The sequence below is a fragment of the Eublepharis macularius genome, chromosome 8 (assembly GCF_028583425.1).
Source record: "Eublepharis macularius isolate TG4126 chromosome 8, MPM_Emac_v1.0, whole genome shotgun sequence".
NCBI classification, from domain to species: domain Eukaryota; kingdom Metazoa; phylum Chordata; class Lepidosauria; order Squamata; family Eublepharidae; genus Eublepharis; species Eublepharis macularius.
In genome coordinates, this window is record NC_072797.1 from 123,866,311 (window position 1) to 123,880,532 (window position 14,222).

A 14,222-nucleotide genomic window follows, 5' to 3' on the forward strand; every position below is an offset into this window, starting at 1 on the left:
TCTGTCTTTGCACATGCACACGCACAGCACGTTCATGCTTCCATGTCACATGATGATGTTGCTTCCATTAAAATGACGTGGGTCGAAGGGCACCTCACGGGTCAAAGGGCGCCCTTGTCCTCTGCCGTGCTCCTCTGCCATGCTCCTCTGGCTGCTGCTCTCACCACCGCCTGCTCTTGCCTCCACCTGCTCTTGCTGCCTCTCTTGCCACCGCCACAGCCCGCTTGCTGCTGCGGCCCCTCTACAGGCATGCAGCCTACGGGGCACAATTCTGCCCCAAACAGGCTGCTGTGGGTGTGGGAGCACACCCCCCATCCAGAGGCATGCCATGCTGCCCAGGGGGCGCCCTCGGGAGCATGCCCCTGTCAGCCAAGTAAGTGGGCAGCAGGGGTGGGAAAGGGTGGGAGCAGGGGATCCTGTGCCCTGAGTGGGGGAATAGTAACTCTATGACCTGGCCTCTTGCTTAGCAGCCGAGCTTCTGTCCCAAAGTCCAGCCCTGATGGCCCTTGAGCGCCTACAGAAAATGAGTCCGACTGCCCCACTTACAGAAGACTCTGTAATGTATCTGGGGCTGTGACAGCAAGCTGTTTTCCCTCTTTTTCTTTAATTTTTTTTCCAGGGCTGTCAATGGACAAGGCCGCAACAACAGAACATGAATCAACTATCAGTTTGCATTCCTTTTTGGTAACCCTGTGCTATTTTTCTTTTATTTCTAGATTTTGTGTTGAAGTATCTCTTAAAAACTCTCCTCAGATATCTTATACTTTCCCCTCTGTGGGACCTTATTTGGCTTTTTGAAGCAACAAGAAAAGCCACAGCCTTGTGCTACAGTTGCCAACAAACCTAGAGAAAAACTGTCCTGTCCTTTTAATAAAGTCTCAGTGCCAAGCTACAAATGACGAATGACACAAGTTGGACACTTGTCAGCTTCCCTCAAGTTTTGATGGGAAATGTAGGCATCCTGGGCTTGCAGCTTGGCTCTCCGACTGCCATCCAATGGACTTTTCAACTGTCACTTGTCCAACATTCCGCCAAGCTGCCTACATTTGCCATCAAAACTTGAGGGAAGCTGACAAGTATCCAACCTGTGTCATTCGTCACTTGTAGTTTGGCCCTCAGTATTTGAAAATAACATCTGATTAAAGTCTCTCTTAAAGAATACAGGGCTATTTTTTTTCTTCAGGCAGTTGGCAAACCCTCATCCTGCTCAAATCTGGAAGTACACCATGTATGAACCTCATGTTAGCAAAAACAGAGGGTGACACACAAACCTCTTAGGGCCAAGCTAGAAATGACAAATTACACTTGAATGGCAAGTGAGCAGACTCAGGGCCAAGCTACACATGATGAAAGACACTTGCCTGGCAAGTGGATTGAGTGGAGGGCAAGTGAACAGGGAGAAATACACTTGCCATTCAAGTGTCATTTGTCACTTGTAGCTTGGCCCTCACATGTATTCCTCCCTGTTCATTTGCGTTCCACTTGCATTCCACTCGATTGGGTGGAGTGCAAGTGGAGCACAAGTGAACCGGGAGAAATACATGTGAGTTTGTTCACTTGCCATTCAAGTGTAATTCGTCACTTCTAGCTTGGCCCTTAGGCTGCACCTTTATCACTACATTGGTGCACAGTTTTTTGGCAAATGTTTTATGGTCCTTGAAGGCAATTTCAGAAACAATACATTTAGTGCATTTTTAATGTTTTTCTTTCACAGTGGTTCTAGCCAAATTTTAAACTTTGGCAGAACCAATCCGGAACATCTTCAAATAATCTCAGAGCAGAACCACAAGTGACAAAAGGCACAGATTGGACACTTGTCTGCTTCCCTCAAGTTTTGATGGGAAATGTAGGCAGCTTGGCGGAATGTTGGACAAGTGACAGTTGAAAAGTCCATTGGACAGCAGTCGGAGAGCGAAGCTGCGAGACCAGGATGCCTACATTTCCCATCAAAACTTGAGGGAAGCTGACGAGTGTCCAATCTGTGCCTTTTGTCACTTGTGGTTCTGCTCTCAGTCTGCTGGCATCTGCCCCTTCTTGAGAAAGCTATGCAGCTAGTGAGGCAAAGTGAAACAAATAAACAAAACAAGCAATTGTGAGGTGTGGGATGAATTCAGCCCAACACTAAGGGCTTTTTTTCAGCGGGAACGCGGAGGAACGGAGTTCCGGAACCTCTTTTTTTTTTAAATTTTATTGGTGAGTTTATATTTCATATTTAATACATACATTCCCATCATATCTAATTTACTCTAACCCCCACCCTTTCCTCCCCCCTCCTTATCGACTTCCAACAGCTTTCCAACCCTTAACCCTTCTTATTACTTAACTTGACTTCACTTACATTCTTCTATAACACATATATCATAATATTTCTTACTCTAAGCATATTCAAATTGTTTTGTATATATACTATATTAAAATCACTAATCCACCAATGTGTCCATTTTCTTCCTTGATTAAACTCTATATTCTAAGTAAGATTTACTTAAACATAATACTAGCTTAGATTGTAATAATTAAATTCCCCCTTAGTGGTAAAGTCGCTTATCTCTTCTGTTTATACCATCACATTTTAATAGTTCTCAAACTGCCACAGTTCTCCATTCACATCCCATTTTTTTCTAAATATTGTTTCAATTTCGAGTTCCGGAACCTCTTGAAAATGGTCACATGGCAGGTGGCCCCGCCCCCTGATCTCCAGACAGAGGGGAGTTGAGATTGCCCTCTGCGCTGCTCAAAGTTTAGAGGGCAATCTAAACTCCCCTCTGTCTGGAGATCAGGGGGCAGGGCCACCAGCCATTTGACCATTTTCTCCAAGGGAAACCCACTGAGTTCCCCCACCTCTTTTCCCAGAAAAAAAGCCCTGCCAAGACTGATCTGAATTAGGCAATGCTGCACACAAACATTTGGCTGCCATTCAACGCCTGCTCCTTCTCCCCATCCTAATATACAAAACACTGGTGAACAGTTTGCATTATTTATCCCCATCTCCCAAGCATTCAAAACCCTCAATCAAATGTATTGCGTTTAGCATAATATATATAAATACTAGCATCCCAGAATAAAAGTAACTGCTGAAATACAACTACAATATAAGGATAAACATTCCTAATTCAACCCAGCTATTATAGCCCTAGGCCCCTCTAAAGCAGAGCTTGCCACACTGAGTCAATTATAATGCAGCTATACATTTTATACAAATACTCAGAAAGGGGAATTTGCTTTTTTTTGAGTCAGTGCAGCAGGTTGGCCCACAGTAATCTTATGCTTTTGCAAATCCTTTTTGGGGAATTCATGTACTGATTGCTCACAACCTTTCTCCCCAGATAATCAAGCACTGTATGGGGTGTGTGTTATGTGCCGTCCAGTTGCATCCTACCTATGGTGACCTTATGAATGAAAGACCTCCAAAACGTCCTATCATTAACAGACTTGCTCAGATCTTGCAAACTGGAAGACACCCGTTATTTTCAAACTGTGTTCTAGGTACTCCCTCAAGAGTTTCTGGTGGGGATTCTTCAATGGACTGGGGACTGGGACCAGTGTATCTACGGGACCGTCTCTCCCCATATATTCCCCAGAGGACACTCCCATCAGGGAACAAACAGCTGTTGGTGGCCCCTGGCCCCAAGGAGGCCTGCCTAGCCTCGACTAGAGCCAGGGCCTTTTCGGTCCTGGCTCCCACCTGGTAGACTGCTCTGTCTGCTCAAATCAGGGCCCAGCAGGACCTACTATCCTTCCGATCAGATATCTTTATTACGGTCATAGACCACACAATAATAGCATACCACCTACATACTATCCTTCCATCGGTCCTGCAAGACAGAGTTGTTCCGCCAGGCATATGGCTGAGGCCGGGCCTCTGCCGGCCTGGAAAAAAGGGGTGTATAAGACTCTCCCTGTGAAGGCTGTCCACCATCCTGTTTTAAATGTGTTGTTTTTAATGAACGTGAATTTTTAATTGTATTTTAATTGTATTTTTAATATGTTGTTATCCGCCCTGAGCCCGCTCGCAGAATACAAATTTGAAATAAATAAAATAAAAATAAATAAACAAGGTGATCAGTAATGGGGCACAAGCATTCCTAAAAGACGGCTTGCCCACCACTAACTGTCTTTCCCTATCATGTGCACCCAGAGGGCACACTGGATTTCTAGGCTGTGCTTTCAGATCATGAGTGGGGCAACAGTGAGGCCCAGCGACCCTGGCCAGTCTTTTACCTGAACTAAGGGCCAGTATTCTGTTTAGCAGCCCATGTACAAAAGTCTGAGCAATACCCGAGGCAAAGGCAGGTCAGGGTAGCGAACTAAAAGTAACTGCAGACCAAAGAAGTAGCCTGACCCAGGAGCTCTTAAAACATGACCTGTGCGGCGTCCAAACATTATTGGATGTTGTACTATAGCGGTAATTTGCAACTGTATTGTCAGCAGAGGAAAACACAAGAGTGAATGGTTGCTATAGAGGGCAGCTAGTGCAATGTCCAACAATCTGTGGATGAGGAAGCCCTGCTCTAGCTTATTAGTATTCTGAGAGTATGAGTCTCTACACGTTACTATGTACCGAGGGATGCTCAAGTGAACCTCATTTCATGTGTCACCCCTCCAACTTCCCATGTACTGGCTTGCACAGTCACACTTCAATTTGCTGTCTGAGAGTACATTCACACGTTTCATATCAGTTCCTCCTCAACTGCTAAAAATATCCCAGTTTCCCCACATCCATTCATTCAAATGCAGATCTTGACACTTTCTCACACCTTAGAGAAATGCAAATTGGCAATTCAAAGGAGCCTACAGTACTTGTTCTTGCAGCGAAAACAGAACTGAATTGGTGCTTTGCCCTCTGCACTCTCTTGCAGATGCAATCACACAAAGGGAGCTCCTGTGAAAACAGCATTCAAGCGCACTGAGCAAGAACAGTCTGCACCTGAATTGAGGACTAGACATACAATCCTGCACTTGAGCATCCCTAAGTACTTAGTAACGTGTAGAGAGATTCTATGTGACTTGGTCACTGCTCTCCTGCATTGCTCTCTTTGGATCAGATTTCAGTACAATGAACAGGCTGGATCTTTATCTAGCAACTTCCAGGCTAAGGATCTTTCATCCCAAACAACTTTAACTACTTTAAGTGCCAGCCCTATTACTGCCATAGTAATCAGGCACAGTGTGAAGGGGATACGTGAGTTATCAAAGCTGCCTGGTGTGCATCTGCTGGGTGTCGGGAGATGCATGCCCCCCTCAGGATGCTGTGCATGGCCACCATGGAACACACTCATGCTTCCCTGTATAAAGCAACTTTCAGCTGGTGATGTGATTTGGCAAACCTCCACTCACTTCCATTCAAATTGAAACAAATTATATCGGCAGCCTATCTGACCTAATGACATAGCCATTCCTTCTTTCCATTGAAAAGATGGAAGTGTTCATGATTGTAACTGTCTACATGCACGTAGATGTACTTGTGTTTCCTACTGCTCTGAGATCCTGGACTACCAATCCTAAACAGAGTTATGTCCTTGAAGCCAATGAGCTTAGGAGGGTGTATCTCTGCCTGGGATGGCAGTGTAAAAAAAAAAAATCAGAAAGCTACAACGTTGCTTGGGAGCAACCATATACAACAAACTAGAGGCTGCATCCACAAATCATTGGATATTGTGTTATAGCCGTCATTCTCCTGGATTCTCTTGTCCACAAAGGAACAACCAGGCATGAGTGATTGCTATAATGTAACATAGTACACTCGCAACAAAGCCTGTTGTGGGAAAAAATACAATGGGCTCTAGAAGGAGGAGGGCAGGCAGGCAGCCATTCTCTCCTCCTCTGTCACTGATCCTGGCTGGATGAAGGGGGGGAGATGGCCACCTCCTCTGCACCTGACCCCAGCCAAGTGAAGGGGGGTGGTCATCGCCACCTGCTCCACTCCTGATCCCAGCTGGGTGAAGGGGCGGGCCTTGCCGCCTGCTCCGCTCCTGATCCCGGCTGGGTAAAGCAGGGGTGGGTATTTCCACCTGCTCTACTCCTGATCCTATTAACACAAAAACCAACCGTGGACACAAGTATACCCGTTCTTAAAGTGCATCATGCATTTAAAACTATTTAATATCTCCAATTGAACACAATTATGTAATAGTACTTAAAGTGCAAGGTGCCTTCCAGAAATACACTAGTAATTTCATTCAAGAGTCAGAAATAGAATTTCAGTCAAAACATGTTCACATCCAAGAATCACAAAGACAATGAAAATGAAGTCCACAAGGGTGTTTCTTCTTTGAATTATAAGTCTGAGACGATGTCTTTTAGTAGACATAAATCCAACTAGCGGAAGTAACTGGCACAAATGCCATCTTCTGGGCGGGAGAATCCACTGGAACCCACAAGTCTCGGCAAAAGGAGTATTCACAGCTGCCTAGAACCACTCAACAGGAAGCTAGCAAATCTCCTGTTTCGGACCAGCTTTTTCAAGAGCATTCTACAAGCAGTTATCTCCCCATGACAAATAATAATACAATAATATGATAAAAGTATCCCTTTTATATAACAAGTATCATCAATCAATCAATCAATCAATCAATCAATCAATCAATCAATCAATCAATCAATCAATCAATCAATCAATCAATCAATCAATCAATCAATCAATCAATCATATACGCACAGCTCCAGTCATCCAAGAATGCTTATAACTTCTCTCAACCCAAATACCCAGATACAGCAGTGAGCAAAGAGCAAGCAAGATGGCATCGTTATTGAAATATTTACCTTAACTCCAAGTCTCAGACTTACAGTTCAAAGAAGAAACACCTTTGTGGACTTCATTTTCATCGTCTTTGTGATTCTCGGATGTGAACATGTTTTGATTGAAATTCTATTTCTGACTCTTGAATGGAATTACTATTGTATTTCTGGAAGGCACCTTGCACTTTAAGTACTATTACATAATTGTGTTCAATTAGAGATATTAATTAGTTACAATGCACGGTGCACTTTAAGAACAGGTATACTTGTGCCCGCAGTTGGTTTTTGTTTTAATCAGCTTGTTTGCTCCACGGGGCCCCTCTGTTGTTTTTCTGCTCCTGACCCTGGTAGGGTGAAGAAGGGACAGGCATTGCCTCCTACTCTGCACCTGATTCTGGCTGGATGAAGTGGGGAGGGCATTGCCCCCTGCTCCACGCCCGATTCTGGCAGGTTGAATGGGGGGGGGCAGGCATTGCCTCCTGCTCTGCACCTGATCCAGGCCAGGTGAAGGGGATGGGCATTGCCTCATGCTTCACTCCTGATCCCGGCCAGGTGAAGGAAGCGGGAATTATCACCTGCTCCTCGCTTGATCCCTGACATGCGAAGTTGGGGTGGGCATTACCTCCTGCTCTGCTCCTGACTGGGTGAAGGAGGCGGGCATTGTCACCTGCTTGTCACCTGATCCCAGCTGGGTGAAGGGGCGGGGGCAGACATTTCCTCCTGCTCTGAGGCTGATCCCAGCCAGGTGAGGGGGGGAAGGCATTGCCACCTGCTTCTCTCCTGATCCTAGCTGGGTGAAAGCAGAGGGCAGACATTGCACCTACTCCACTCCTGATCCCAGCTGGGTGAAGGCAGAGGGCAGGTATTGCCTCCTGCTCCACACCTGATCTCAGCCAGGCAAAGGGTGGGTGGACATTGCCACCTACTCTGCACCTGATGCCAGATGGGTGAATGTGGGGGACAGGTATTGTCACCTGCTTTGCTCCTCATCTCAGCTGGGTGAAAGTGGGTGATGGGCATTGCCATGTGCTTTGCTCCTGATTCCAGCTGGGTGAAGAAAGGGGTCAGGCATTGCCACCTGCTCTGAACCTGATCCCAGCAGGGTGATGGTGGGAGGTAGGCATTGCCCTCTCTCTGCTCCTGATCCTCTCTCTGCTCCTGCAAGGAAAACTGCTTCAGTTTTCTGCTCCTTATCCTCTAGTTACTGCCTTCTTCTCCCTCCTCCCAACTCCCCCATTGTTACCAATTCTTTCTCTTTCCTTCTTACTAAAACCTTCCACGGCTACCTCTTTCTTTTCCCCTGTCCTCGCAACCTGTTCCCTTCATATGATATAGAAATGTTTACTGGAGTAGCTAGCCAACTACAAAATGGTGGTCAAGATCTTGCAACTCTGTCTCACAATCTCTTTTTGAAATTTGGGTGTCTCCGCAGCCACAGATATTACTTCAACAGTTTTTTAAAAATCCTTCACATTTCCCCATCTAACCTGGATTTCCAATGTTTGTAGAAAAATCCCCCCTATCTCTGGGTCCTTTCCCTTGTGGATTTTTTTGTTCTTTACGGGATGTGTGTGTATTCCACATTAGATATACGACAGCCTGGAAAGCAACTGTATGTATAGTACTGGTGTTGTCACACAATTGCTTGGGCTTTATATTTGCTGTGAAAGCTGGTATCATGCAGCAGCTAAGACACAGACTGAGCTATTTTATTGGTTTGTTTGTTTATAAATAAGTATATCCCAACTCATCTCCTTAGAGTCCTAGACTCAAAGTGGCAAACCAAGCAACAGCAAGTTACAAACACATAAAATAATCTAACAAGCAACACAATAAAGACACACCTACAGGGCTCATTTCGAGGGGGAATGCACCAGAATGCAGTTCCGGCAGTTCCCCAAAGAAGTCACATGTCAGGTGGCCCCACCCACCTGACTCTCAGCCATTTTGGGCCTGTTTCAGCCTGAATTGGGGGCAAAATGGCCCGGATCGGGCCTCTGACTGGTGGTGGATCACTCTCCCACTCAGCAGCAGCCCGATCCTGACCATTTTGGGCCCCTTTCCGGCCATTTTCAGCCCCTTTTTGCCATTTTGGGCCCAATTTCGGCCCTGAATGGTTAGTATTGGGTCCAAAAAAGCCAGGATAGGTGATGTCAGGGGGTGTGGCATATGCAAATCAGTTATGCTAATGAAACACTTCCAGTGATGGCAAGGGGTGTGGCACATGCTAATGAGTTATACTAATGAGTTATGCTCGTGATGAGTTCCTCCAGCTCTTTTTCTACGAAATGACCCCTGCATACCTACATCTGCGAAAACTACACCAAACACCCTTTGAAATAAAACCTCCCTGCCTTATCATAAGATGGCTTACAAAGTTGTATAACAAATACAAATAAAAAAGAGAAGAGTTTCCAAAGAGTGTGACTGACCCTAAAGTCACAGAATACTTTCTCCCTGATGATAATTATGTGGGTAGCCATGTTGATCTGCAATAGAACAGCAGGGTTTGAGTCCAGTGGCACCTTAGAGACCAACAAGATTTTCAGACTGAGCTTTCGAGTCAGCGTGTTAGTCTCTAAGGTGCCACTGGACTCAAATCCTGCTTCTCCCAGAGGACTCACCAAAGTCAGAGTTCAAACGTTTTCCTGAAGTGGTATAATTTTCCCCCAATTTCAATTAGTTTGCAGCACTCAGGGGAAATGTAGGCACAATGAGGGGGAACCTCTGGGAAACAGCAGGTGAAAAATCCAGTAAATCAAATTTTTACAAAAACTACACTGTGGACGCTGTTTACAAAGGAAGACCTCCAATTTAAAGAAATCTCTAGCTTCAAATGATTGTGTCTTTCTCTGCTTCTTTATGAAGCTGTTGAGGAGAGACCTCGGGTTATGAAATTCCTGGGGTCTAGGGAGCTCTGGGAAGCAGAGGAAGGGGTTTTGGTGGAATATTTATTTATGTATTTATTTAGATATTAATACCTTGCTTTTCTCCCCAATGGGGACACAAAATGGCTTACAACACTGTTCTTCCTCCATTTTATCATCATATCAACAACAACCTTGGGAGGTAGGTTAGGTCCAAGGTTATCCAGCAAGCTTTCATGGCAGTGAGGATTTGAACCTGTGTGTCCTAAGTCTTAATATGATGCTCTAACCCCTACATAATGTTGCTAAGAGTAGCAGCATGTCTGTTCTATAATCCATTAATGTGAGGAGGGGGCAATAGGAATCTTTGCCCAGCAAGCTTATGGTGGACCTTGGTAGCTTTGTCCCCTCCTTTAGTATGTAGAGCACAAAAATACATCAAAAGGATGCCTCTGGGGAAAAAAAGAGATCTATTTTCTTGTAAGAAGTAGATTACAGTTACTTCAGCAGATATTTGGATATTTTCTTTATAAGGCTTGTTAGAGCCTGGCTGCATGTACATATAAACATGTATTCATCTGTTTCTTACACTTCTATCCCACTCCTCTTCAGAGCTGCTTCTGTGGGTCTCCCAGGAAATCTCCCACCCAGGTGCTCACCAGGCTGAGAACTGCCCTATTTTAAAACGATATCCTAGCAGCAACCCCTCATATCAGGGTTATGCAAATGGATTTCAACGGAAGGTTGTCTAACAGAAGCATGTCTGAAGCACAAAATATCCTCGAGTCAATACAAGGCACATCAGGACAAGCGAGATTCAGGTACACAAGATGTGTGTGTGTGTGTGCAGCGATATATAAGCTTAACACAATGCCCATTTGAAGTTTTAAGATGCCAAGTTATATTTATAGCCACATTCTTTCTATCTATCTATCTATCTATCTATCTATCTATCTATCTATCTATCTATCTATCTATCTATCTATCTATCTATCTATCTATCTATCTATCTATCTATCTATCTATCTATCTATCTATCTATCTATCTATCTATCCACTCATACACACAGAGAGAAACTACCAATGTGGTGGTTAAATAGAACGGTAATCAGACAGACAAAAAAAGCTAAGCAACTGTGTAGCCAGGAAAAAAAAAACCATTTTAGCAATGCAGCGAACACACCCAAATCCACAACCATTGCATTTCATGGGTATGTGATGAATAATGCATTTGTGGCAATGCATGCTTGGGTATGCACCCCTCCCCACCTCGGTTCTGCCCCCATCCTTTGCAGGAATAGGGGACAGGAACTGAGAACCGCACACAGAAAACAGATCCAGAGAGGGAGGGTAAGCTGAACGAGACAGGCGCTGCCTGTTCAGGTTGCTTCATGTCGGAGCAGGTTCTTCCCAGCTCTCCCCTGTGTGATCTGCATGTCTAATAACCAAACAGCTCTGGTCAATCCATCCTCAGTCCTTACCTTAAAATGCTGCAGTTGAAGTATCTGCTCCTCGAGCTGCTGCCTCTTCCCTTCTATTTCTGTCTGCCTTTTCCTTTTTTCCTTGGCAAAGGAGAAAACAAAAAAAGAGAGGGAGAGAGAAGAGAAATTGCCTGTCAGGAGGTACAGACTGGAAGGGTTTTTTTAGAGAAGGATACACGAGGCGAGCCCTTCTGCACAGATAAATTCATGCCAGCGTTTTCACCTGTTTCTCTGTCTGAGGGGATCCAACCAGCAGCTGAACAGAAATAATATGTCAGCTAAGGACTAGCTACTTGTTCGGCGAGGAAGAGATTTCCCCCCCTCCTCTGTGACACTCAGCTATGGGAACAGCAGCAGAGAGTATTGTCCTTGGGGAAAACAGCAGGCACAATACCTAACAACCGAGTTAAAGGGACCAACCCTATTGTCTCTCTTGTCTCTCTTACAAAGTGCAAAATGTGGCCAAGAAAGGAGGCTGTCACCAAAGGGTCACATCACTGATAAAACTGGGGTGACAGCAAGATTAGTCTATAGGCTAGAATGTCAGACTAGCATCTGGCAAACCCAGTTTCAGAGCTCCACTTTGCCCCAGAAGCTTGCTGCCAGTCACACGTTCTCTCAGCCTAAGCTACCTCAAAGGGTTGTTGTGAGGATAAAATGGAGAAGGGAATGAAGTAAATTGCTTTGGGTCCCCGTTGGGGAGAATGTAGTGTGGTCAAAAGTGCCATCAAGGCATAATTGACGTAGGGTGACCCCTGGTGTGGGTTTCAAGGCAAAAAAGAGGTAGTTTGCCATTGTCTGCCTCTGTATAACAACCCTTGGAGGTTTCGCAAGACCAACCCTGCTTCTCTTCCAAGATCTAACGAGTTCAGGCATGTTTGGGTTAATCCAGGTCAGATATAAATGAAGTAAATACAAACATATTGCTGCAACTTGATAATCTGCAAAGCACGAACAAGGGGGGGATATATATATATTTTCAAATTCAGTGAAGGTGTCCCTGGTTTCCTGTAGTGCCACAATGCCCAGAGTGTTATTTATATATAAATTCTCTCCCTGCTTTGCAACCAGAAGGTTCTTATGTTTGGGACAAACTTCAGTGTGAACAGAGACACCAAGCAGAGGAAAGATGTTTACAATCCTCACTGGAGTCAACGTGCTGTAATGAGGAATGTTTTAAAATCCCACTTTCCATTACCATACTTCAAAGTAGTGAAGAGAGAGGTACAAAAGCTCCAGCACCAGTGCTAAATGGTGGCACCGGTCCAGATCACGCCAGGCCTGTTCTCCAGCCAAGCAACCGAGACAAGCTCCTGAAACTCTGCAGCATCACTGGGGCAAGTCTCAGAAACAGCCACCTGTCAGATTTTGTAGCAGTTGGTGTAGTGGTTAAGAGCGGCAGGACTCTAATCCGGAGAACCAGGTTGGATTCCCCTCTCCTCTGCTTGAAGCCAGCTGGGTGACCTTGGGTCAATCACAGCTCTCTCAGAGCTCTCTCAGCCCCACCTACCTCACAAGGTGATTGTTGCAGGGATAATAACATACCTTGTAAACCATTTTGAGTGGGTGTTAAGTTGTCCTGAAGGGCAATATATGAACCTATTATTATTATTATTATTATTATTAAATTGCTAATTAGTATACTTCCTTATAATAGACTATAATCAGCATCAGCTATTGATGCCCTTTTCGTTATCACAGGGCCAGATCTACGGTTGCTGGTGCCCAGGGCAACCGAAGACCAGCCACTCATGTGCACGCAGTGTGCGCGTGCTCCTGGCACTGCATGATGATGTCACTTCCGTGACATCATCACATAGGGTGGCACGTGCCACCCCGCAGCAAGCCGGCTGTCCCAGTGTGCTGTGGAGCTGGCGGCGGCAGCGTGAGTGGCTGGGAGGCCACCCGTGCCTCCCAGCCACGCGCGCTGCCTTTTGCTTGCCCCGCAGGACAGGGGACATGCGGCAAGCTGGCCGCCCCCTGTCCTGTGGGGCAGGCGAATGGCGCAGGCGGCCTCCCAGCCACATACACTGCCTTTTGTCTGCCCCGCAGGACAGGGGGCACGCGGCAAGCGTGCCCCCTGTCCTGCTGCCCATGCACTCCCAGGGCTGGCAGCTGCGCTCAGCGCCCCCTCTTTGGCAGTGCTGGGTGCAGACTACCCCCTCTGCCCCCCCATCGATCCGGCCCTGTGTTATCACAAACATTATCTGATTAAATTTTCATACAAAAAAGTGGTTATATAAGTCTAAATTAGGGGAAAGGGGTTGATAGAGCACGCAATGTGCTATTTTACACACAGATAAGACCCCCCAAAAATTGAGAGGGGGAGAGAGTTTTATGTCATCCTAAAACTTGCAGTGCTACAAAAGTAGCTTTGGATCTGGGGAAACTGAGTGTGCTCTCTCTCACTTATTGTAGCCACTGCCCTTAAATGCCTTAGTGGCTGTCAAAAATGCAACTGTCTCATAGCAGCTGAGTTATCCTTTCCAATGAGAAGATATTGGTGTTTATGATGGGACAGCTCCAAAGGATATTCTTTGCAATCAGGTCATCTGGCTATAAAAGGGTAAAGGGCAGCAGGGAGAGAGGGTTCTTTTTCACGGCATACTAGAGACCATGAAATAATGCTTTGCCAATAAGAAAAGGAAGTCTTTGGGCTGCAGCAATATTTAGTTCACCTGGCTGGATATCACGTGTAAAAGGTAGGGGAACCATGTTACTGGGCAACCTTTGTGAGTGGGACAACAAACCACATTGCAACAAACACAGATCCTTCATTTATCTTCCCACAGTTTGGGGTCCTGAGAAGACAATGTCTCTGGACATGTGTAAAGTGCCATTGATTGTGGGGACAGTTACTTCATCAGGCTGGTTATTAATAGACATGGGCACGAACAGAAAAAAACCTGAACATGGTGTTCGTTGTCCATTGCCATCCACGAACAATGAACAACTAACACTGACGGACATAATCTTGTCACGAACATGTTCGTTGTTTGTTGTTCGTGGGGGCCAGCAGGCTCTCCTCCAGCCATCAAGATCCCTACTGCACCACTCCCAGAAACCCTACCTGAGCAGGCAGCAGGAAAGGTACTAATAATAAACAATAGCTTGGCCCCAGAGCCTGGCAGCAGCCCTG

At 45.6% G+C, this 14,222-nt stretch overlaps 1 protein-coding gene across 1 annotated transcript in view; it reads right to left on the reverse strand.

Annotated features, from left to right (window-relative positions):
- The window catches only part of LOC129334357 (paralemmin-2-like), a 154,515-nt gene that overhangs the window by 97,246 nt on the left and 43,047 nt on the right, over positions 1 to 14,222 (reverse strand). The window contains exon 2 of the mRNA XM_054986424.1: positions 11,084 to 11,164. Within this exon, the coding sequence (XP_054842399.1) occupies positions 11,084 to 11,164 (81 nt within the window). The remainder of the gene's footprint in view (positions 1 to 11,083; positions 11,165 to 14,222) is intronic.